Source organism: Carcharodon carcharias, chromosome 15 (genome assembly GCF_017639515.1).
Source record: "Carcharodon carcharias isolate sCarCar2 chromosome 15, sCarCar2.pri, whole genome shotgun sequence".
NCBI lineage: Eukaryota > Metazoa > Chordata > Chondrichthyes > Lamniformes > Lamnidae > Carcharodon > Carcharodon carcharias.
Window position 1 is genome coordinate 29,130,303 of NC_054481.1, and position 23,102 is coordinate 29,153,404.

Here is a 23,102-nt window from a genome sequence, read left to right on the forward strand (position 1 = left end):
CCGAAAAAGGAGGTCCTTCTGGGAAGGACCTACCGATCTGGTTTTCACATGGCTCTGTTTCAATGCCCTTGGAAGTGGCCTAGCAAGTCACACAGCTGTAAACAGGAATGGGCAATAAATTTAACCTTGTCAGTCTTGCCTACCTGCTGAGAACAATATATAAACAATTAAACATATAAGACTAAAAGCAAAATACGGCAGATGTGAGAAATCTGAAATAAAACAGAAAATGCTAGAAAAACTTAGCATCTGTGGAGATAGAAACAGAGTTAACGTTTTGAGTCTGTATGACTTCTTCAGATGGATTCTATGTACTTGAAACATTAACTCTGTTTCTCTTTCCACAAATGCATAAGATTATTTGATGAGAAATGTAAATATACATCATCTAGGTCTGTATTAGCTGTTACAATGGAGTCACACCCATTTCAACACATCTTTATCTTAATTGACCTTCTCTGACAGCGAAAAGTATTCTCCCCTCAGTCCATCCAAATGAGATCAGTATATACACATCAAAAAAAAACCTGGAAAAACTCAGCAGGTCTGACAGCATCTGCGGAGAGGAACACAGTTAACGTTTCAAGACTGTATGACTCTTCAACAGTACATACACGTACTTTGTCCCTTTAAAGACAGGATTTCTTGACCCTGAGCAAACCTGCTGACAATAATAAAGGCACAACCTTCACTTGGAGTGTAGCATTTTTAAACGGAAAATGAAAACAGGAGAAATCAGGGACTAAATGACATTTTCTATTTTTCTCACTTAGGCCATGTACCAGGACCTGCTCTTAAGTCTTGATAAAGAGACTTTGCAAAACATTAAGGAAACCCTCAGATTGCTAGTATTCGATCCTTTGGTGGATGGGAAGAGCTTGATAAGGACAGGAAGATTAATGTCCAAAATCACAAGTAGGTAAGTGAATCAAATGATCTAGCTCAGTGTCTATCACTCTTGACCCTGGGTCAGAAGGTTGTGGGTTCATGTCCCACTCCAGAAATTTGAGTAACATGTCCATTTTTTTCACAGATGCTTCTTTTAATTGAGTGCTGAGGGAGACACTGAGTTACTTCAGTGTCATCTAACTAAAGTGTAACTTTTTTTAAAATAGAGTGGCACAGCAAATAAACAGCCAAATCATACAAAAGAAAAAGGAAATTTAGCAAATTAAATAATATTGTTTCAACTGTCAACAACACACTCCAGTCCCTGCAGTTCCCACCACTTGTGGAAGGTCCAGCAGACATTGTGCACTCCTGCCACAGAGCCACCTGGGCATGATCAAATCTGAAGGGAAATGGGCAGCAGAGTGACCTTACCCATCAGTCCTGCCTAATCTGGACCTGTGGATGGCCAGACTGAGGAGCAGGGAGCAGGCCCACAATGAGGCCCTCCAGTTTCATAGCATCACACAGCACAGGAGGCCATTCAGCCCATTGTGCCTGTGTCAGCTCTTCAAATCAGCTGCCCATTTAGTCCTTATAAGCCTGCGAATTGTTCCTTCTCTCAAGTATTTATCCAATTCTCGATTAAAAGTTATTATTGATTCTGCTTCCATCCTGCATACTCCCCTCCACACCGAGTGACATAAGATCTGGAGCCTTTCATGGGTGCTGACTCACCTGCTGAGTGCTTCCCATATCTACAGCGTTTTTCTTTTTACATAAGTGTCCCTGGGATTCATCATACCTGTCAGAAATCGCCCCAGAGGTTCGATTTAAAAACAAGACTACAAATGAAGTTGATGCCATCTGCTGGTGATTTAATCAGTTAGCTTTGTATTTTTCTCTCAAATTTAAATTGCCCATTTCATTTCCAGCTGCTTGGCTTTAATAGACAGATCTCTCCTGGGCCAAGTCCAGCCATTGTAGATCTGATGTGTTTTGTTTAGCTCATAGAGGCTTGTCCTTTAATCCCAGGATTAGCTTCTTAAAATAGACATTCCCTTCAAATAACTGTACATCGATGGCATTCAGGAAAGACTGGCTCAATGTATTTTATGAAATGGATAAAAGCAAAATATTGCAGATGCTGGAAAGCTGAAATTTGAACAAAAATTGCTGGAAAAACTCGGCAGGTCTGCAGCATTCTGTGGAAAGAGAAACTGAGTTAACATCGAGTCTGTGTGACTCTTCTTCAGAGCTAAAGTAGAAATATGATGGATTTTATACTGCTTAAGAGGGGGTGGAGCAGGTGGAACGAGATAGAAGGTCATGGATAGGTGACAGCTAAGGAGAGATTGACACTTCTTTCAGGTGAAGCTGTGCTTCACTTGCACCTCCTTCGATTTGGTCTACTGCATGCGCTGCTCACAATCTATCTCCTCTACATTGCAGAGACTAAACACAGACTGGGTGACCACTTTGCGGAACACCTTTGGTCTGTCCGCAAGCATGACTGACACCTTCCTGTCATTTGCCATTTCAACACACCATTTTGCTCTCACGCCCACATGTCTGTACTTGGCCTGCAGCAATGTGCCAGTGAAGCCCAACGTAAACTGCAGGAACAGCACCTCACCTTCCGATTAGGCACCTAACAATCTTCCAGACTTAATATTAAGTTCAACAACTTCAGACCATAAACTCTCCTCCTCCCTCTTGACCCCTTTTTTAAATCCAATTTGTATTTATCTTTAAAAAAAAATTACTCTTTTATTTGTTCATCTTTTAATCCTTTTTCTCCCAAACTCCCCCTCCCCCAAAAGGCCTCTCACTTGTTTTTATGTTTTGCTTTCAGAGTGCTGATCCTTATTCTACTATTAACACTGTATGCTATTTTACCTTTATGCCACTATCAGCGCCTTCTTTTACTTTTTACCACTACTATTAATACTTCCTTTTTCTTGTGTCCATGACATCTTTGTCAATTTCTCCTTAGCTGTCACTTTTCCCTGACCTTCTATCTCATTCCACCTGCTCCTCTTGAACAGTATAAAATCCATCATATTTCTACTTCTCTTTAGCTCTGAAGAAGAACCATAAAGACTCGAAACGTTAACTCTGTTTCTCTCTCCACAGAATGCTGCCAGATCTGCTGAGTTTTTCCAGCATTTTCTGTTTCTATTTTATAAGATGGAGCTGCTTTTAGACGCTGGAAATCATCATGTGCATACAACCAATCGTGAATAATATGTGGTTTTAGCCATTTCAAATAGCTGGGGATGTAGAAAGAATGCTAGTGAACAATTTACATAATCACTGTTACCAATTTGTTTCATCATCCTAAAAGCTTCAGTTAAGTCACCTTTTCCAAAGCCTAACTTTCTTGGTTGTTTTCTCTAAGTTAGATTCCTGGTGTTCTGATTTGTTTTCTATTATTGAGATACACCTTGATAGATAACATGATGTATATTGTACAAAATGTCACCTGTAGAAAAAAATCTTTGCAATACAGAGCACCTCTCTGAAATGCTCAGTATTTCATATACAATCAATTCCTTTGAAACGTAGTCATCACAACAGCACATGGACTGCAGCAGTTCAAGGTGGCAGCTCACCACCACTTTCTCAAGGGCAATTAAGGACAGGCAATAAATACTGGCCTTACCAGTGATGCCAACATCCCATGAACAAATAAAAAAATTAAAAAATCAAATTAAAAAATGTATAGATTGATGAGCAGAGAAAGGCTTTAGCTTGCTTCAGATGATAACTTCAATGACATCCAATTTACTTACACACAAGATTGTTTGGATATTAAAAATTTCAGTTGTGATATCCTCTGTCAGATCTGACATTAGTTATTGATCACCCTTCTCTGATTCATAATTTTGATCACGATCATCACTTGAGATTTATTGGCTGGATTTCCTGTTAAGGGTAACTTCCACATCTGCTATCCTGTCCAACAATCTTCGATTAACCACGAAGTGACTATGGCAACACCACTTTAGTGACATGCATTAATTTCCAGTAACACTAGGAACTGCCATTGCAGAGGTCCCAGTTGGCAGAGACAGGACCATCCTCTTATGAAATTACATTTCAATTGCAAAACAGATAGAAACATAAACTTGCTGGTTTCATTTCAATTGAAGTTAAAGGTGCTTGGAATCATAGAATGATACAGCATAATAGGATATGCCAGTGGATTAGTATCCAGCCACTGGCTAAGTTTAGGAAACCATTATTTCAAGTTGTTCAATTATAAAAATCACACTTGTGATTTCCTGGGTCATGGCTTGAACTTCACTCTGGACAGGAAGTCCACCAAACCTGGGCTGCTGCAGCTTAGGATCTTCTGGCTCCTCTTTAACCCCAGCCAGAGCAGAGGACACCGAGAGCAGATTCAAATGTTATGGATACTGATTGACATTTCATATTGTGAGTGAGTGTGGTGTTTTATTTTCATATCCAGGGGTTAAAAGGTAAATGATGTGTGGGCAAGTAAAACATTTTTTATTTGAACTCACAGCATTACTGCCCAGATCAGTAGAAGGGTTACTGTGACAGAATCAGAGACTCAGTGGCCAGACCAGTAGAAGGGTCTCTGTGACTCAGACATAAAGTCACAGTCCAGACCAATGGAAGGGTCATTGTGACCAAATGAGAGAGTCACTGTCCACACCTGTCAATGGGTCATTGCAACTGGGTGACAGAGCAATGGAAGGGTCAATGTTACCGGGTCACAAAATCACTGCCCAGTTCAGTCATGGATCACTGTGACTGGGTCACAGACTCCCTGTCTATCATGTCATGGATCACAGACTCCCTGTCTATCATGTCATGGGTCACTGTGTCACCCACCTTCACAAATTGAAGATTAGATTTTCAGAAGATTACACCAGAGCCCAGTAAGCTTTTGGGTAAACTCTGAAAGTGGATCGAGTGTGTGGTTCCCACCCTGTGTCATAACAGCACAGAAAGAAGTCAATTGGCCCATTAAGTCCATGCCATCTCTCCATAGAGCAATCCAGTCAGTCCCAATCCCCCCTCCATCCCTGTAGCCCTGCAATTTTAGTTTCCTCATGAACCCACCTTACCCTGTGCACAATCCTCCTGAGCAGCAACGGAAAAACAGGACAACTCTCACTCTTTAGCTGAAAGTATTTTTTTTAATAAATGTGCATTCCTGATAAGGCAACAATGCAAAATATTGACCCTGGCATAAATCCATATGGAGGGTGGAAGTGGAGAGAAAGAGAGAGGCTTTTGGAGGGGTGGGGTGAGAGGCAGTGCTGGGGTTGTGTGGAGGAAATGTTGTGGCTGTGTGTATGAAGATTGGGGGAAGAATGTACATGGTGGGTGCTGAGAAATGCAACTCAGTGCATATGAGGTGTGCTGGAGAGTCACTGAGTGTGTGAGGGTGGGGAAGATGTGCTGAGTGAGATGTGCTATGACTGAGCAAAGGAAATTATTCTGAGCAAGGGAGGGGTGCTGCGAGTGAGCAAGGGAAGGGCGCTGCGAGTAAGAAATGCTGTGAGGGGATGGAGACATGCTGTGAAAGTGAGGGAGATGTGCTTTTGCTCATAAACATGCTTGTGATTAATGACATCTGATGATGCAGGAAGCTGTAGCTCCATCAATTGAAGGGTCTATCACGAGATGAAGTACTGTAGAGATGTCTCTGGATGAAATCTAGTCATCCTGAAACAGCAGGAAAGCAACAGGTTAGCTTTTAAGACACAGCACTGAAGAGCCATCATTTATATCGTCAAGACCCTTGATGGGCAGTGGTCACGAAGTTGATAATGACACTTGACTTCCCCAATTGGGATGAGCAGCATTGCTCTCCCGTGCAAAGCGCAATCTCTAATGTATTGATATGCTGTACAATGCCCAAAGACCCCAGCCAAGAAGCCCAAAGATTCTTTGCTCTGCTGGGAAATGCAAAGTCACTACTGGTGAACCCAGAACTTCTTGCAACCACCTGAACAATGTGGACCCTTCCACCCTCATGTAGAGCATGCAGATATCTCTTCTAGAGCTCAGAGTCCATGTCATCTAGCCAGTAATGAATGCAGAAACGCCTGCCCCACCACACCTGTCACAAGTTAGATCAATAGCAACGCTGCAGCACTGATGCCACTCACCCATTCATCCTCATCCACCCCCTCAAATGAGTCCTGAGGCAGGGGATCATCTAGGTTCCCGAGCTTCGCCACCATGGCACTCAGGAGCTGGAAGGAGTAAAGAGGGTGAGACACTGCTCGCACTATCACTTGCTCAACAGAAACGAGCCCGTCACTCCTCCACACGAGGCCGGCCCTTACATCCCGACCAGTTTTATTAATATTCTGCTTTGGAAAGCGAATAAATGTGAGAGGAAGTGGCAGCATCTCAGCAATGTTCATCCCTTTGATTCATTACAGTCTCTAAACACTGACCTTCATTGCCACGGACAGGAGACGAATATTCAGTCCCTCATTACCACGGACAGGAGACGAATAATCAGTCCCTCAAACTTTTTCTGTCATTCAGTTAGATCATGGTTGATCTATACCTCAACTCCACTTAACAGCCTTAATATCTTTACCTAACAAAAATCGATCAATCTCTATGTTGAAAATTTCAATTAACCTCCAATCATCCAGACTTGTGGACAAATGAGTTCCAGATTTCCACTATCTTTTATGCTCAATCTCACTGTGACCATCTGTCCAAGGTCCTGGACATACTGAATAAATCGTTCTCTGGTGTGAGACACAAAGGAGAACCACCTAGGATAGGAGAGGTGACTGTGGGTTGGTCTGTTATAAAGTGGAAACAGATCACATGACATATATATAGTTTCCTTAAAGGGGTAATAACAACAACTTGTATTTATATAGAGCCTTTAGCATCCCAAGGTGCTTCATAGGAGTGTTATCAAAGAAAATTTAACAGCAAACCACAAAGTTAGATGACCAAAAGCTTGGTCAAAGAGGTAGGTTCTATGAAGTATATTAAAAGGAAGAAAATGAGATAGAAAGGCGGAGAGATTTAAGGCAGAATCCCAAAGCTTGGGGCCTAAGCAGCTGAAAGCATGGCCAGCAATGGTGCAGTGATTAAAATCAGGGATGCTCAAGAGGACAGAATTAAAGGATTAGTGAGTTAGTGACAGAAGGGAGAGAGGGAGAAAGTCAGGTGAGAAAGCATGGCAGTTACTGAGTGTGCAAAAGTCACTTAGGTGATAGCAACAGAAGGACAGTCTGAAAGAGAAAGAGATAAACAGACAGACTGAGTGAGAAAAAGGAAGAGAGAAACAGACTGAGTATGGGAGAGAGAGAGAGAGAGAGTTAGAGTGAATGGGAGATAGAGAGACAAACTGTGAAAGAAAGAGAAAAACTAAACTAAAGGGAAAGAGATATGGACTGAGTGAGAGAGGAAGAGAGAGACAAATTTACTGAGGGGGAGGTTGACAGACAGACAGAGAGATAGACTGAGAGGAGGGAATGTAGCAGAGATGGATACATACACATTTTGAAGGATAAATTACCTCTTCCTTTTTCTCCTCGTCTGTTTTTTCCTCTAGGTAGAATGCTGAGGGTTTGTATTTCCTGACTGGGAGCTCTTTAGGGGCTTCACTCACTGCAGAACAGACACACCATTAATATCAAGTTCTGCAACTCCCAAAATTCACAGGTGTCAGAAGCTCTCTCCGGGACAGTCACAGATAAAAGACACAGGTCTGCATTTCCAGCCGATATCTTACAGCGAAGAGCTTGTCATTACTCCTAGCCCCTGTCACAATGCAAGCTTGGTACAGTATAACTAGCGATCTACAATAAGCAGAGGGATGACAATTGGCCGGAAGGAGGTACCTTTATAGCACTGATATAATGATGTAATTGTGTGTATGGGTGGATGGAAGACAAATGGTCCTTGGTTAACTGGATAGGTGTGCGTAAATGTTAGGTACATGTGTTTGTACATATGCATGTAGTGAGGGAGTGGTAGGAAGTTGTTCTGAAACAGTGTAGGGAGAGTCTCCTGCTACATAACTGAGACAATGTGTATGTTAATGAAGTGCTGAGTCTGTACAGGGCTCTGCAGTTATATTGAGGGCAGATTGAGTTTGGGGCAGGTCTCCAATGGTAGGGAGAGCGAGTATAGTCCTTTTGTTTGGGTCCCAATGCATCATCAGACTCGGTAGCCCTGACCGGGGGGGGGGCCGGGGGGTGCTGATGCGGGGAGATAGAGTTGGAGGAACACAGGTACCTGGGGTCATGTCTTTAGGCTTCAGGCTCATCTTCTTGTGCTGTCCATTGGAGCCAGCCAGCCAGGCAGAGGCTGAGAGTACTGGTCTCCACCACATGGTGGTATCAGGGAAAATATCATCCTGGAAAAACTCTTTCTGTGAGGCAAGTAGAGAAAAGGAACATGAGAAATATGTGCAAAAGAAAATAAACTGTTGAGAAGAGTCCATACAGACTTGAAATGACAGGATCTGCTCAGCGTCCAACACTCACACCAGTCTGGGGGACCACTGGGGCCAATCCATCTCTCAAATCAGACTGGGACAGCTGTTTGCTGATGTCCATACTGGAGTCAATATAGAGGAACATTTCTTCCCTGAACCCAGCCCCCTAAGTGTCAAATACCTGTGTCAAGCCCACTGCACTGTCCGGTCAAGGACTTTGGTCCTGATAGACGTGATCTCTTGCACCAACAATCGAACCATAAAGGATCTGCTGCACTCAGCCCTATGCCACAGTGTTGGTCCACAACAGCCCAAAGCTCCCACATTTCCAAGACAACGATGAACTTCTCACCTTAATTCGTGGAACTTTGAAAATGATGGACTCTAAGGAATTGTGTCCCAGACGCAAGGCTCGTGCAATCTCCACTTCCCTCACATTGCATTCAGACTTAGGTAGGAAGTAGAGTCCCTGAAGAGGGGAAAACAAATATATCAACTTAATTTATGCAAGGTCACAGTGCAGTGCGTGGCTTGTTCAAGTGGGAAAATGAGCCAATTCCATCTCGTTTTTGTAGCAGTCCTCTAATCCCAGCTGCTAATCCCATCCCACCTGCTCTGTTTCCCCATCCCACCCTCTCCGTTTCCCCATCCCGCCCTCTCCATTTCCCCATCCCGCCCTCTCCATTTCCCCATCCCGCCCTCTCCATTTCCCCATCCCGCCCTCTCCATTTCCCCATCCCGCCCTCTCCATTTCCCCATCCCGCCCTCTCCATTTCCCCATCCCGCCCTCTCCATTTCCCCATCCCGCCCTCTCCATTTCCCCATCCCGCCCTCTCCGTTTCCCCATCCCGCCCTCTCCGTTACCCCCCCCTTCCCTACTCACCTACTCAATTTTCCTCCCATTTCCTGTGTTCAGTCTTCGCTGTGTCCCTTTCTTCGTTATTTAAAAACACTCAGACACCTTTCTGCTTGTGGGGAACACCACGTTAATCAGAATTCTTACCTCAGTGTTATATGACTACAGTGTTATATTCAAGAATTAGAAGTGCGATTAAGGGGTCCTGGCAATTTAGGTTAAGGGATAGGTCATTAGAGATCTAGTGGCAGACATTTAAGGAGATCTTTCAGAATACACAGAATAGATACATTCCAACAAGGAAGAAAAATTCCAAGGGGAGAATCCGCCATCCCAGGTTAACTAAAAAAGTTAAAGGTAGTATCAAACTTAAAAGAAAAAGCATATAATTGTGCAAAGTTGGGTAGCAGGTCAAAAGATTGGACAGAATATAAAGAGCAGCAAAGAATGACTAAAAGATTGATAAGGAGGGAAAATTAAAGTATGAGAGAAAGCTAGCTAGAAAAAGCTAGCTAGAAATATAAAGACAGACAGTAAGAATTTCTATAGGTACTTTTAAAAGAAATGAGTTGACAAAGTGAGCACTAGTCCTAAAGAAATTAAGTCTGGGGAATTAATAATGGAAAATAAGGAGATAGCAGATGAATTGAACAGATATTTTGCATGGGTCTTAACTATAGAGGATACAAGTAACATCCCAGAAATAGCTGTAAATCAGGAATTGGAAGGGAGAGAGGAACTCAAGAAAATTACAATCATGAGGGAAGTGGTAATTAGCAAATTGTTAGTGGATTTCATCCTAGGGTCTTAAAAGAAGTGACTAGTGAGATAGTTGATGCATTGGTTTTAATTTTCCAAAATTCACTAGATTCAGGGAAGGTTCTATTAAATTGGAAAATAGCTAATGTATCTCCTTTATTCAAAAAGGGAGGGAGACAGAAAGCAGGAAACTATAGGCCAGTTAGCTTAACTTCTTTCATAAGGAAGATGTTAGAAGCTATTATTAAAGACGTTATAACAGGGCATTTAGATAAATTCAAGGTAATCAAGCAGAGTCAACATGGCTTTGTGAAAGGGAAATCATGATTAACCAATTTATTGGAGTTATTTGAAGTAGTAACAAGTTCTGTGGATAAAAGGGATGTGCTGTACTAGATTTTCAGAAGGCATTTGATAAGGTGCCTCATCAAAGGTTATAGCAGAAAATAAAAGCTCATGGTGTAGGGGGTAACATATTATCATAGATAGACGATTGGTTAGCAAACAGGAAACAGAGAGTAGGCATAAATGGCTCATTTTCTGGTTGCCAGGATGTGACAAGTAGTGTGCCTTAGGGATCAGTGCTGATTTGGATGAAGGGACCGATGGTATGGTAAATTTGCTGATAACATAAAGGTAGGTAGGAAAGTAAATCGTAAAGAGGCTACATAAGGATATAGATGGGTTAGGTGAGTAGGCAAAGATCTGGCAAATGGAGTATAATGTAGGAAAATGTGAGGTTGTCCATTTTGGCAGATCGAATGAAAAAGAGGCATATTATCTAAATGGTGAGAGATTGCAGAGCTATGAGATGCAGAGGGATTTGGGTGTCCTAGTGCATGAATTGTAAAAGGTTAGTATGCAGGTGCAGCAAGTAATTAGCAAAGCTAATAGAAAGGTATTGATAATTGCAAGGAGAATTAAATACAAGAGTGGAGAGGTTATGCTTCAGTTATACAGGACATTGGTGAAAGCACACCTGGAGTCCTGTATACAATATTGGTCTCTTTATTTAAGGAAAGATGTAAATGCATTAGAAGTAGTTCACAGAAGGTTTACTAGATTAACACCTAGAATGGGCATGTTATCTTATGAGGAAAGGCTGGACAGGCTAGGCTTGTATCTGCTGGAGTTTAGAAGAGTAAGAGGTGACTTGATTGAAACATATAAGATCCTGAGGGGACCTGACAGGGTGAATGTGGAAAGGACATTTCCTCTTGTGGGGGAATCTAGAACTCGGGGGTCACTGTTTCAAAATAAGGGGTCGCTCATTTAGGACAGAGATGAGGAAAGTTTTCTCGCAGAGGGTTGTGAGACTTTGGAGTTCTCTTTCTCAAAGGTGGTTGGGCAGAATCCTTGAATATCTTTAAGGCAGTAGTAGATAGATTCTTGATATGCAAGGGGGTGAAAGGTTATCAAGGGTAGGCAGGAATATGAGGTTAAAAACAGATCAGCCATGATCTTATTGAATGGCAGAGCAGCCTACTCCTACTCCTAATTCATATGTATGTATGTTCTTCAGAATCCTCACCCTTTCTCCCTCTCTCTCTCTCCTGTTATTACCCCTATACAGTGACTGCAATACTGGGTATGATTTATATGCAGGTACAGAATTCTGACTGTTTAATCCTGCAGTAGGGAGTAGGGCTTCAAGGATTAAGAAACCTTAAACTCCCATCTTCAGTTTCCACATTTTATTTCAGAAAAAGTTGATGGACTAGCCAAGGATAGGTACATTAACATGTGAAAACCAAACAAAATGACCCATGTCTGCATCAGAAATACAGACAGCAACCTCAACTTTCAGTTCAGCTGTTTGGGTCATCGGTCCCGACCTGAGCCCCTACATTTTCCCCAAATTGTCGCGCCAGCTCCAGCACAGTTCTATACACCGTACTGTGTATAGTTTTGGTCTCCTTATTCAAGAAAGGACATAAATGCATTAGAAGCAGTTCAGACAAAGTTCACACAAATGATTCTTGGGAAGAAGGGGTTGTCTTATGAGAAAAGGTTGGAGAGGTTGGGCCTGTATCCATTGGAGTTTAAAAGATTGAAAAGTGATCTTATTGAAACATATAAATAAAATCCTGAAGGCACTTGAGTGGATGCTGAGAGTATGTTTCCCCTTGTGGGAGAGATCAGAACTAGGGGACACAGTTTAAAAATAAGGGGTCTCCCTTTTAAGACAGAGGAGGAGAAGTTTTTTTCTCTCAGGGGGTCGTGAGTCTGTGGAACTCTCTCCCCCAGAGAGTGGTCAAGGTAGGATCATTGAATATTTTTAAGGCAGAGGTAAATAGTGTTGATGAACAATAGAGTCAAAGGGTTTATTTTAGTGGGTAGGCAGGAAAGTGGTGTTAAAGCCACAATCAGATCAGCCAAGATCTTAATTGAATGCTGGAAAAGGCTCAAGGGGACAAATGGCTACTCCTGCTCCTAATTCATATGTTCATATTTGTGGGGAATCACCTTTCCTCATTACTTCCACATGGAATCCACCCTCCTGATTACCCATGGTCCAAAGTGACTGAGTCTGATACCTGCAAAAGTGAGGATGAATTACAGTGGGGTATAAGTTGAGTCAACTGTGTCGTTGCAATAAGCTAGAAAAGAGCACATTAATACTGTAGCACAGCTTCACTCCTACCTTGTGTGGCTCAGTGGAACTGAAACTGCTGCACTGCAGGAAATAGGGATCTTCATTCTGAATCTCATAGATGTGGACCCTGGTATCACCCTGTAGAACAGCATCATTAGTGACAAAGGAAGAGACAGTATATCTTGACAGTGAGCAACACTAATCGCCCAGGAACTCAGTCACCTTGTAATCCGACCAGTCGCCCACTATTCCAGTTGGTTACCCAGCAATCTATCATTTTTTTATTCTTTATGAGGTGTGGGCCTCGCTGGCTAGGCCAGCATTAATTACCCATCCCTAATTGCCCTTGCGAAGGTGGTGGTGAGCTGCCTTCTTGAACCTCTGCAGTCCATATGTTGTTGGTACACCCACAGTGCTGTTAGAGAAGGAGTTCCAGGATTTTGACCCAGCGACAGTGAAGGATTGGCGATATATTTCCAAGTCAGGTTGGTGAGTGGCTTGGCAGGGAGCTTCCTGGTGGTGGTGTTCCCATGTGCCTGCTGCCCTTGTTCTAGATGGTCGCAGTCGTGGGTTTGCAAGGTGCTGTCTAAGGAGACTTGGTGAGTTCCTGCAGTGCATTCTGTAGATGGTACACAATGCTGCTACTGTGCATCAGTGGTGGAGGGAGTGAATGTTTGTGGATGTGCCGCCAATCAAGCGGGTTGCTTTGTCCTGGATGGTGTCAAGCTTTTTGAGTGTTGTTGAAGCTACGCTCATCCAGGCAAGTGGAGTGTATTCCATCATACTCCTGACTTGTGCCTTGTAGATGATGGACAGACTTTGGGGAGTCAGGAGGTGAGTTACTCGTCGCACGATTCCTAACCTCTGACCTGCTCTTGTACCCACAGTATTTATGTGGCTAATCCAGTTCAGTCTCTGGTCAATCAAAATCCCTAGGATGTTGGTAATGGGGGATTCAGCGATGGTAATGCCATTGAATGTCAAGAGGTGAGGGTTAGATTCTCTCTTGTTCGAGATGGTCATTGCCTCGCGCTTGTGTGGCATGAATGTTACTTGCTACTTGTCAGCCCAAGCCTGGATATTGCCCAGGTCTTGCTGCATTTGGACATGGACTGCTTCAGTATCTGAGTCGCTGCAAATGGTGAACATTGTGCAATCATCAGCGAACATTTCACTTCTGATCTTATGGTGGAAGGGAGGTCATCGATGAAGCACTGAAGATGGTTGGGCCTAGGACACTACCCTGAGGATCTCATCTAGCAACTCACTCAGTCATTGAGCAATCCAAGTCATGTAGCAACCTACTAATTAAGGAATTAGTTACTCAGCACGGCCATGGTGATGAGCTGGTGGTGGAGAAACTAGGGAAGAGAGGCTGTGGCAATCAGCTGCCATGGCAGAGTGTGCTTCAACACTGACCTTGCCAGTGAGATAGATGGTGCTGGTGTCATCATCGTAGAAAGGAATGAGAGTGGATGGCGCTGGATTGATGTCAGCAGTTGCCAGTGGTCCTGATGCCAGGGACTCCATGTTGTAGAGGTAGATCTGTCGCTCGCTGCGGCTGCAACATAAAGCACGGAGTAATCAGTCTGAATCCTCAAAGGGGTTGGATTTTACTCATACATGTCATTTATTGGGTCTGTTAGCGGGAGTCCAGATGCGAAGTCCAGCTCCCAATCCCGAGGCAGTAGTTCCAATTATCCCGTGTGGTCCCAGACACATCCTGGAATACTGCTGTATGGCGCAAGATTTCAAATCTGACCCCACAATAGTGGGCCATCCTGTAATTTTGCGATTGACTTTTGGGTTACAGAAAATCAGTCACATTAGAGGCATAAGGCAAATGGATCCAGCCAAGGATAATAAAGCTGCCCATCCTATCCTCTCCATACTCCACCCACACCCCATCTACAGCTTGTTGGACATGGCTCAATGGGTAGCACTCTTGTCTTGAAGTCAAAAGGTTGAAGTTTCAACTCCCTCAGGGAGTTAGTACTGAAGGAGTATTGCACTGTTGGATGAGATGTTAAACCAAGGCCTTGTTTGTCCTTTGAGGTGGATGTGAAAGATTCCAGGGCACTATTTCAAAGAAGAGCAGGGGAAATCCTCCTGGTGTCCTGCCCAATATTTGTCCCTCAATCAACATCACAAAAACAGATTATCTAGTCATTTTCACATTGCTGTGTGTGGAAGCTTACTATGCACAAATGGCTGCCACTTTTCCTACATTGCATAGTGACTGCACTTCAAAAACACCTAATTTGCTATAAAGCGCTTTAGGACACTGAGCTTGTGAAAGGTGCTTTAGAAGTGCAAGTTCCTTCTTTACTTTCATCCCAATCCCACCCTGATATTTCCCAACCTTCAGTCACCTTTTTATTATTTCTTGCTTACCTGTCAAAGCCAGATACCAGTAGGTACCGTGCATCGCTCACCCACAAAATCCGTGCCCCCCGACTGCCCATAGGTCCTGGTCCTTCCTGCAAATGGAAATCAAGAGTCTAATTGGCACCAACACAGCTACCATGCAATTCAAGTGCAAGCATACAAGGGGAGATAAAAACGGTGCAAAACTTAAACGAAAACAAGCAGACAGCATGAGTCTGCATGTTGCCAGGTGCTTCCTGAGAAAGCAGTTATTACCTGCACGGGGTGGACTGAACGCCGAGGATCATACACTCGAACTCTGTTGTCTTTGCTGACCGTTGCCAGTTGCTGTCCATCAGGTCTCCAGGACAAGCTGAAGATCTGGAAAAGAGCAAATAATAAAGGTAAAAAAAAAAGTGATTGCAAGAGAAAGAGAGAGAGTGTGAGAGAAAGAGAAGGACAGAACACAAGAGAAGGGAAAGCATGAGAGAAAGACCAAGAGCACAAAAAATAAAAAGAGCATGAGTAAAAGAAAGAGCATGACAGAAAATAAATAACCCTGGACAAAATGTTCAGAGAATTGCACCGGAACTACAATGTCACACACTGGCTGCAATGAGTCTTTGTGACCCAGCACTATAATGAAATATTTTTACCAACTACAGACCAGGCCAATCCAAAAATCACTCACCTTCACAAATTTAAAGGAGAATAATCTGTGGTGCAGTGCTTTGTCTGGGTCCCTAAGATTTTAAATTTAGCGTACCTGGTCTGTATGTCCCCTCAGTACAATCTCTTCTTTCCCTGAGCTGAGGTTCCAGATCCTCACAGTCATGTCATAGGAGGATGAAGCTAAGATATCAGATGCCAGTGGATGAAATCTGATGGAATAGATTTTCTCTGTGTGACCTGGCAGAAAGTAAGGAACATAAACTTAATCAGCGCACAGTGACCTGGCATTGGGCTTCCAAATTACCCGTTGTCAAAAATGTAGGTATGTAACAATGTATGAAGGGCTAGTTCCTTTTCAAGCCTGTTACTTTTCCATGAGTTCCTACTCATCATCTCACTCTATCCTTCTCCCGAAGCAGGGTTATTTGCTGTCTGACTCTAATTTATGTTGCCCGTTTTGATCACTTTCTCTGGTAACTGGTGTTGCAACTTTATAACACTTTGGGTAACAACATTTTGCTTAGCTTCATTCCCTAAATTTTAGATTGTGTCTCTAGGTGGTCAGCTAGCAAGAGGAGGAGGATGCAGCGCTATGAACATCCCATTCTCATCCATGGCTAAGTCCAGTACCCAAATGCTAGAGACAAGGCAATCTTGGCATCCTTTTCTCAAGGTCCACACCCAGATACCGAGTCCTGCCAATTCCATTCATTCCACACAATGAAGCAGCGGCTCAATGAGGAAGACTTGAGTAATGGAGCTTTGTTTTATTCTTTCACAGGATGTGGGCATCGCTGGCTAGGTCAGCATTTGTTGCCCATCATATTTGTCTTTAAGGTGATGGTGGTAAGCCACATTCTTGAATCACTACAGTCCATGTGGTGCAGGAACACTCACAGCGCTGTTAGGGAGTTCAAGGATTTGACCCAATGATAGTGAGGATATGGTTACAAGTTAGAATGGTTTGTGGCTTGGAGGGGAACTTGCAGGTGGTGGTGTTCCCAAGCATCTACTACTTTTGCTCTTCTAGGTGGTAGAGGCCGTTGATTTGGAAAGTGCTGTCAGAGTCTTGATGAGTTGCTGCAGTGCATCTTTATATACTATACACTGCTGCCACTGGTGGAAGGAGTGAATGTTTAATGTGGTGAAATGGGTGCTAATCAAGTAGGCTATTCTGGCCTGGATGGTGTCAAGCTTCTTGGAGCTGCACTCATCCAGGCAAGTGGAGAGTATTCCATCATATTCCTGCCTTGTAATTGGTGTTCAGGCTTTGGGGAGTCAGGAAGTGAGTTACAATGGAGCTTGCTGCATTATTTCACTATCAATTCCATTGCATCTATGACATTACCCAAGGTGTCCTGTGCACAAAAAACAGGACAATTTTAACCCAATCAACTACCATCTGATCAGCCTCCTCCCAAGCATCAACCAAGTAAATGAAAAACTCAGTGCTGCAGCACCTCTCAATGACGATCAGTTTGAGGTGCTTCAGAACTATAAGACTACAGGTGGCATCACAGCATTGACTCAGACTGAAAGATGGGAGTAACTGGATTCAACATAGAACCAAGTATGGCACCAAGGCAGCCAAGCAAAACTGAGTTCCAATGGGGGTCAGGGGAATCCCTCCCAGGGAAAATGTCTGTGGCAAGATCAGTTATATCATCGTTGTGGCTACAAGAGCATGGTAGTGCTCACTTGCTCACTGAACAAAGCCTTTCCACCACCTACAATGTTCAAAGCAGTTTGCTTCAACAATACCCCTGCCACTGGGCTCAACATCCATCTCTTCCATCCCCAGCATATTGTGGCTGCCGTATGTACCCTTTACATGGTCCTTAGCAGCAACTCATTGAACTTACACCCAACAGAACTCCCAGTGTCGTGGCCTCCACCATCAAAGTGGTCAGGATTAGCAATGTCATGGAAGCACCATCTGATCCATGCTCCCCTCCAAGATGCACACCTTCCTGACTTGGACACATCACTGTTCCTTCATTACCACTGGGCTAAACCTATTAAGTCAGATTCCTGATCCTCACTGACTTCCCTTTAATACATCCTCCATTTCAAAGTGCTCGCTCACTACTCTCTCTAAATTGGTTGAGACTTTCTCCACAACCTATATAAAAAAAAACTTACCAATCTATAGTTTCCAGATTAACAATGGGGTATGGTGTCCTCAGGGATCTTGGAGTTTAATTAATTTACAAAAATAGCAGCTGGAGCTTCAATAATTACAGATATATCTTCTTTGAGGCTCATAGGACTAAGTTTCCTGAACTAATTCTCTGATCTGTTCTTATTGCACCTGACTATATTATAACCTCACCTAATCTTCCTTTGCCTGCTGTCTGGCTCTACCTTCATCAAGCAAATTTATTGCCTCCCTTTAGCTAAAGATGGTTGTGAAATAATTTTAATAACTATGCTTCCCACAATATCTTTGAGTGGACCAACTGCCTGTTTTTCAGCACTGTCTCACCAGGAAGGGTTCTCTCAGGGTCGGAGAGGATTTTTGTGAGTCCTCCAATTGGAATTCTCCAGATTCGGATCTTTGCATCCTCGCCAGCTGAAACCAAACAGGATGTCACTCACTTTCAGAAGCATTCCAGTTTCATAGCATCATACAGCACAGGAGGCCATTCAGTCCATTGTTCCTATGTCAGCTTTTCGAAACAGCTGTCCATTTAGCCCCCAAGGCCCTGCAAATTGTTCCTTTTCAAGTATTTATCCAATTAACAATTGAAAGTTATTATTGACGCTTCTATCAACCATTCAAGTTAACTATTTCAGATCATAAACAACTCACTGTGTAACAAAAAACTCTCTCATCTCCCAGCTGGTCCTTCTGTCACTTACCTTCAGTCAATGTCCTCTGGTCAGTTGTGTTTAATTATATGCAGGTGGAGGGCATTAATTGGGGTTTCACTTGAGCAGATATAAAAAGACACTTATTGAAACTGGGCTGTAGTTGAATTAGGAGATGTATACTTGTAATATTTCACTCTGTAAATCAATGTTACACTGAGTAAAGATTGGCTCTTGTTCTCCCCTTCATCAATTGACTTTCTTGAATGTAATCTTGGTTACTGACTGTCCCTCCAGTGAAAACAGTTTGAGTGATTATCTTCATAGATTAGTTGATTCACCAGGTTTCTCACAGTGTAATTGCTGGTGATGGGGGAATGTATGTGCAGGGCTTGTATATGGAAAATGCTGAGAATTTAGCTCAGCACGAGGACTGGTAGCTGTGTCACCTTGTCATTGTACACATGAGCACAAACTCAGCTCTCTCAGAATCATAAAATTCAGCCCATCAAATTTACACTGACTCTTTCAAAGAGCAATCCAGTTATTCCCACTCCCCTGCTCTTTTCCTATACTCCTGCAATTTTTTTCTCCTCTCAGTGGAGAAGGGGTCTCACTGGACAGGGCACGAAATACCTTGGGCCAATTACCAGGCGAACAGACTTGTAATGGAAGATAGTCTGGTTAAAAGGGAGCAGGTAGTGGAAGAGAAAAGAGATCAGTTGAGAAACTGAGTCTCCAAAGTGAAGAGAGAGTGACATTAGTGGATGATGACATAAAGCACATGTGGGAAATTGAGTGTCCCTCAGTCCATGGGAAAGCATCCTGGGATGAGCGGTGAGGATTGCAGAGTTGAAATACATCTTGAGATCCATGGAGAACAAGAAAGTAAGCTATTTGAATATTTACAACATTGCTGCAAGTAACTGCTTCCCTGATAAAGGATTCCCCCAGATTACAGCAGTGCCCCCTGTGCTGGGAGGTCAGAACCTGAAGAATGCATCAGTACCGACAGCAAGCCGATGGCAATCGAAGGGATCCCAACTGAGGTCAGCGACAGCTGCGTTGTTCTGGATGGTGGGCAGGGAGCTGTCCGGCAGACGCCCAGGTTTTGAGAGCTGCAGGAAACAAAGAGCACTGAAGAGAAAAATCTGTAATGAGCAGAACATACAAACAATCAACAGATTTCAGAACTCTTGCAATATTCTCGAAGGCCTGGTCAGCGACAGTGGATCAGATGAGACACCATGAACAGCCAGGACCCTCTTAGACTGGCAGATACAGAGTAAAGCCCCCTCTATATGGTCCCATCAAACACCCCCAACGCAGGTACTGCACAGGTTAGTCACTGAATAAAGTTCCTCTACAGCCTTAAATGCTCTGGTGGTGAGGTGCACTCGGAGTCTGCGCCCTGACCCAGGCTTCCCCTGAAAGTAACTTCCACTTAATACAGCTTTAATGTTGGCATTGCAGCTGGGTAAAGTGACAGAATCCACTGCCAAGTAATCACCTCCAGCACAGCGATCTGCCCCCCTGACACCGACAGTGGAACTGCAGCTCGCTCACGATTCACGCAGAATCCATCAGACTCGCCAGGTGTGGTCAGACTTAACCCTTTCAGATTAGTGATGTGTGTGTCCCGGTGAGACACTACGCCCTGCACGTGCCTGAACTTCGAATTGTTGCCTGAGAAATGAAATTCAGAAGCAGATGTTGAAAATGTGGTCATTACAACATGGAAACACCATCTTTCTAGCTGCTCTCATCCCCACACAAATGATTTCAGCCCTGACCCTGCACGCAGAGTGAGTGTATACCCAGCTTGTCACCCAGATTTATCTACCAATTCTCCGTTCCTTTGCACATGACTCAAACCTGGTCTTCACTTTCTGTTGTGGAAGCAGCTACTTGGTAGCAAACCAACCAACCTGACTCGCTCCCACCCTGACTCCCCCCGACCCAATCTCACCACCCTACCCTCTTGCCCATCCTATCCATCTATCACCTTAACCACTTACCTTACTCACCCTTCCAACTCCCCCATGACATTGAGAAACAATTTGTCAGCTTCTCTCTCTAACTCACCCAAGATACTGTGCAGAGATTTCTGACTTTGAGGGGTTGTTACAAAATCGCTGAACTTTGAGCTGGTGCTGCTTGGAGAGGTGATGGACGGTGAGGTCATTGAGCTGATGGAACTTGATGATGATGTCTGTTCATTGTGAACCTGCAATTTGTTTAAAAAAAAATCAGGCAATCTCAAACAAGAAGCTCAGGAATAAGGGGAGAACAGGCAGCTGCTGTGCTCACAACAAATTAAAATATAGTTGATGCGTTATCAATCGCATTGAGACTACACCTATTGTCAATCATACTGCCATGCCTACCATCATACTGCCATGCCACACTTAGGCCACATCAAAATCAAGCACAGCCAGGAACACTCAGCTCCTCCTGACCTCATTACAGCCTTAGTCCAAATATGGACAAAAGAACCGAATTCAAGAGGTGAGGTGAGAGGCAGCATTTGACCAAGTGTGACATCAAGGAGCCCTAGCCAAACTGGAGTCCATGGGAATCAGGGGTAAAACTCTCCACTGGTTGGGGTCATACCTAACACAAAGAAAAATGGTTGTGGTTGTTGGAGGTCAATCATCTCAATACCAGACATCACTGCAGGAGTTCCTCAGGGTGTCCCAGGCCCAACCATCTTCAGCTGCTTCATCAACGGCCTTCCCTCCATCATAAGGTCAGAAGTGGGGATGTTCACTGACGATTGCACAATGTTCAGAACCATTTGCAACTCCTCAGATACTGAAGCAGTCCACGCTCATTTGCAGCAAAACCTGGACAACATTCAGGCTTGGGCTGATAAGTGGTAAGTAATATTCATACCACACAAGTGCCAGACAATGACCATCTTCAACGAGAGAGAATCCAACCATCTCACCTTGACATTCAATAGCATTACCATCACTAAATTCCCCACTATCAACATCCTGGGGATCACCATTGACCAAAAACTGAACTGGACCAGCCATATAAATACTGTGGCTACAAGAGCAGATCAGAGGCTGGGAATTCTGCAGAGAGTAACACACTTTCTGACTCCCCAAAGCCTGTCCACCATCTACAAGGCACAAGTCAGGAATGTGATGGAATACTTTCCACATGCCTGGATGAGAGCAGCTCCAACAACACTCAAGAAACTCAAAACCATCCAGGACAAAGCAGCCCACTTGACTGGCATCCCATCCAGCACCTCTAAAATCCATTCCTTCCACCACTGACGCACAGTGGCAGCAGTGTGTATCATCTACAAGATGCACTGCAGCAACTCACCAAGGCTTCTTGGATAGCACCTGCCAAACCTGTGACCTCTACTGCCTCAGACAAGGGCAGCAGGTGCAGGGGAAAACCACCACCTGCAAGTTCCACTCCAAGCCACATACCATCCTGACTTGGAACTATATTGCCATTCCTTCACCATCGCTGGGTCAAAATCCTGGAACTCCCATCCTAACAGCAGTGTGGGTGTGTCTACACCACGTGGACTGCAGTGGTTCAAGAAGGCGGTTCACCACCACCTTCTCAAGGGCAATTAGGGACGGGCAATAAAAATGCTTGCCTAGTCAGTGACAGCCATGTCCTGTGACAGAATAAAAAAAAACACAGGGACATGAGTCAGCCATTCAGCTCGGCTATCATTATTAAACCTCCTGTTCTACCTTCTTAAGCTCAGGCCCTCAACCTTTCCCCACTTCCTGCCATACGATCTGGAATACATTGCTTGAAAGAGCGGCAGAAGCAGGTTCAACAGTAGCTTTGAAAAGAGAAATGGATAAATATTTGAAGGATTAAAAAGTACAAAGCTGTGGGGTGTGAGCAGGGGAATGGGACTAATGGGATCACTCTACCAAAGGCATGATGGCCAAATAGCCTCAATTTGTGTAGTAGCATTCTATTATTTTCTAAATAAGATCTCTCTGCTTGAAAAAGCTAGGCTGGTTCTGGTCTTCTGAAAGTGTGCTTCTCATTATCTACAGCTGTGTGTGAAGATATTTGTACCTGGGTTTACTTTAAACTGCCATAACTTGAATTTTAAAATTTTGTTCACTCAATCCTTCCACTCTGATTTTCTGGGTTCCCCTACAAGTAATTATCCATTTCTTCCAGTCAACCCTGTTCCTCAGGTCAGACCACCCTTTAACATACTCAGCTTCATGAAATACTCAACATCACAGAATATAACCTTAGTTTACCAAGTCTGTCATTGTAGCACAGTTCCATTATCCCAGGTACCATGATAGCCAAGAGCCATGGATCTTTTCCTAGTCCCACGATGCCCAGCACTGAACATAGTGCTCCAAATGATGTGTGACCAACACACTATCTAATGGCTGTGCTTTTATATCCTCTGCCTCTTGTGATGAAATCTAGGCTCCAATGAGCTTGGATACCTGTGGGCCACCCATTGAAGGCTGTCGTACATGGAAGCATAATTCCCTACCCTCTCCCCACCATCCCATTCTGCCCCACTTAAACTATGTCACTGCCATTCTAACCACTCACTCACTGCCTATCAAGCTGAAGCCCTTCATATGCAATGGGTGGCTCTGGGTTTGTGATAAGTCTGGTAGGGCACAGGTCTGATATTCACTGCAGTCTGTTTGAAGGGCGATACCTGCTGGTTT

General features: G+C 43.8%; 1 protein-coding gene across 1 annotated transcript in view; it reads right to left on the reverse strand.

Annotated features, from left to right (window-relative positions):
* Positions 1-5,040: 5,040 nt before the first annotated feature.
* The window catches only part of LOC121288031 (coronin-7-like), a 174,754-nt gene continuing 156,692 nt past the window's right edge, over positions 5,041-23,102 (reverse strand). Inside the window, exons 15-28 of the mRNA XM_041206252.1 lie at positions 20,494-20,635; positions 19,919-20,094; positions 19,418-19,526; positions 18,083-18,169; positions 15,692-15,834; positions 15,202-15,306; positions 14,953-15,038; positions 13,978-14,119; positions 12,607-12,696; positions 8,700-8,816; positions 8,146-8,281; positions 7,424-7,515; positions 6,039-6,125; positions 5,041-5,592 (exon numbers count right to left, since the gene is read on the reverse strand). Coding sequence (XP_041062186.1) covers positions 5,584-5,592; positions 6,039-6,125; positions 7,424-7,515; positions 8,146-8,281; positions 8,700-8,816; positions 12,607-12,696; positions 13,978-14,119; positions 14,953-15,038; positions 15,202-15,306; positions 15,692-15,834; positions 18,083-18,169; positions 19,418-19,526; positions 19,919-20,094; positions 20,494-20,635 — 1,521 coding nt within the window. The 3' untranslated portion in view covers positions 5,041-5,583. The remainder of the gene's footprint in view (positions 5,593-6,038; positions 6,126-7,423; positions 7,516-8,145; positions 8,282-8,699; positions 8,817-12,606; positions 12,697-13,977; positions 14,120-14,952; positions 15,039-15,201; positions 15,307-15,691; positions 15,835-18,082; positions 18,170-19,417; positions 19,527-19,918; positions 20,095-20,493; positions 20,636-23,102) is intronic.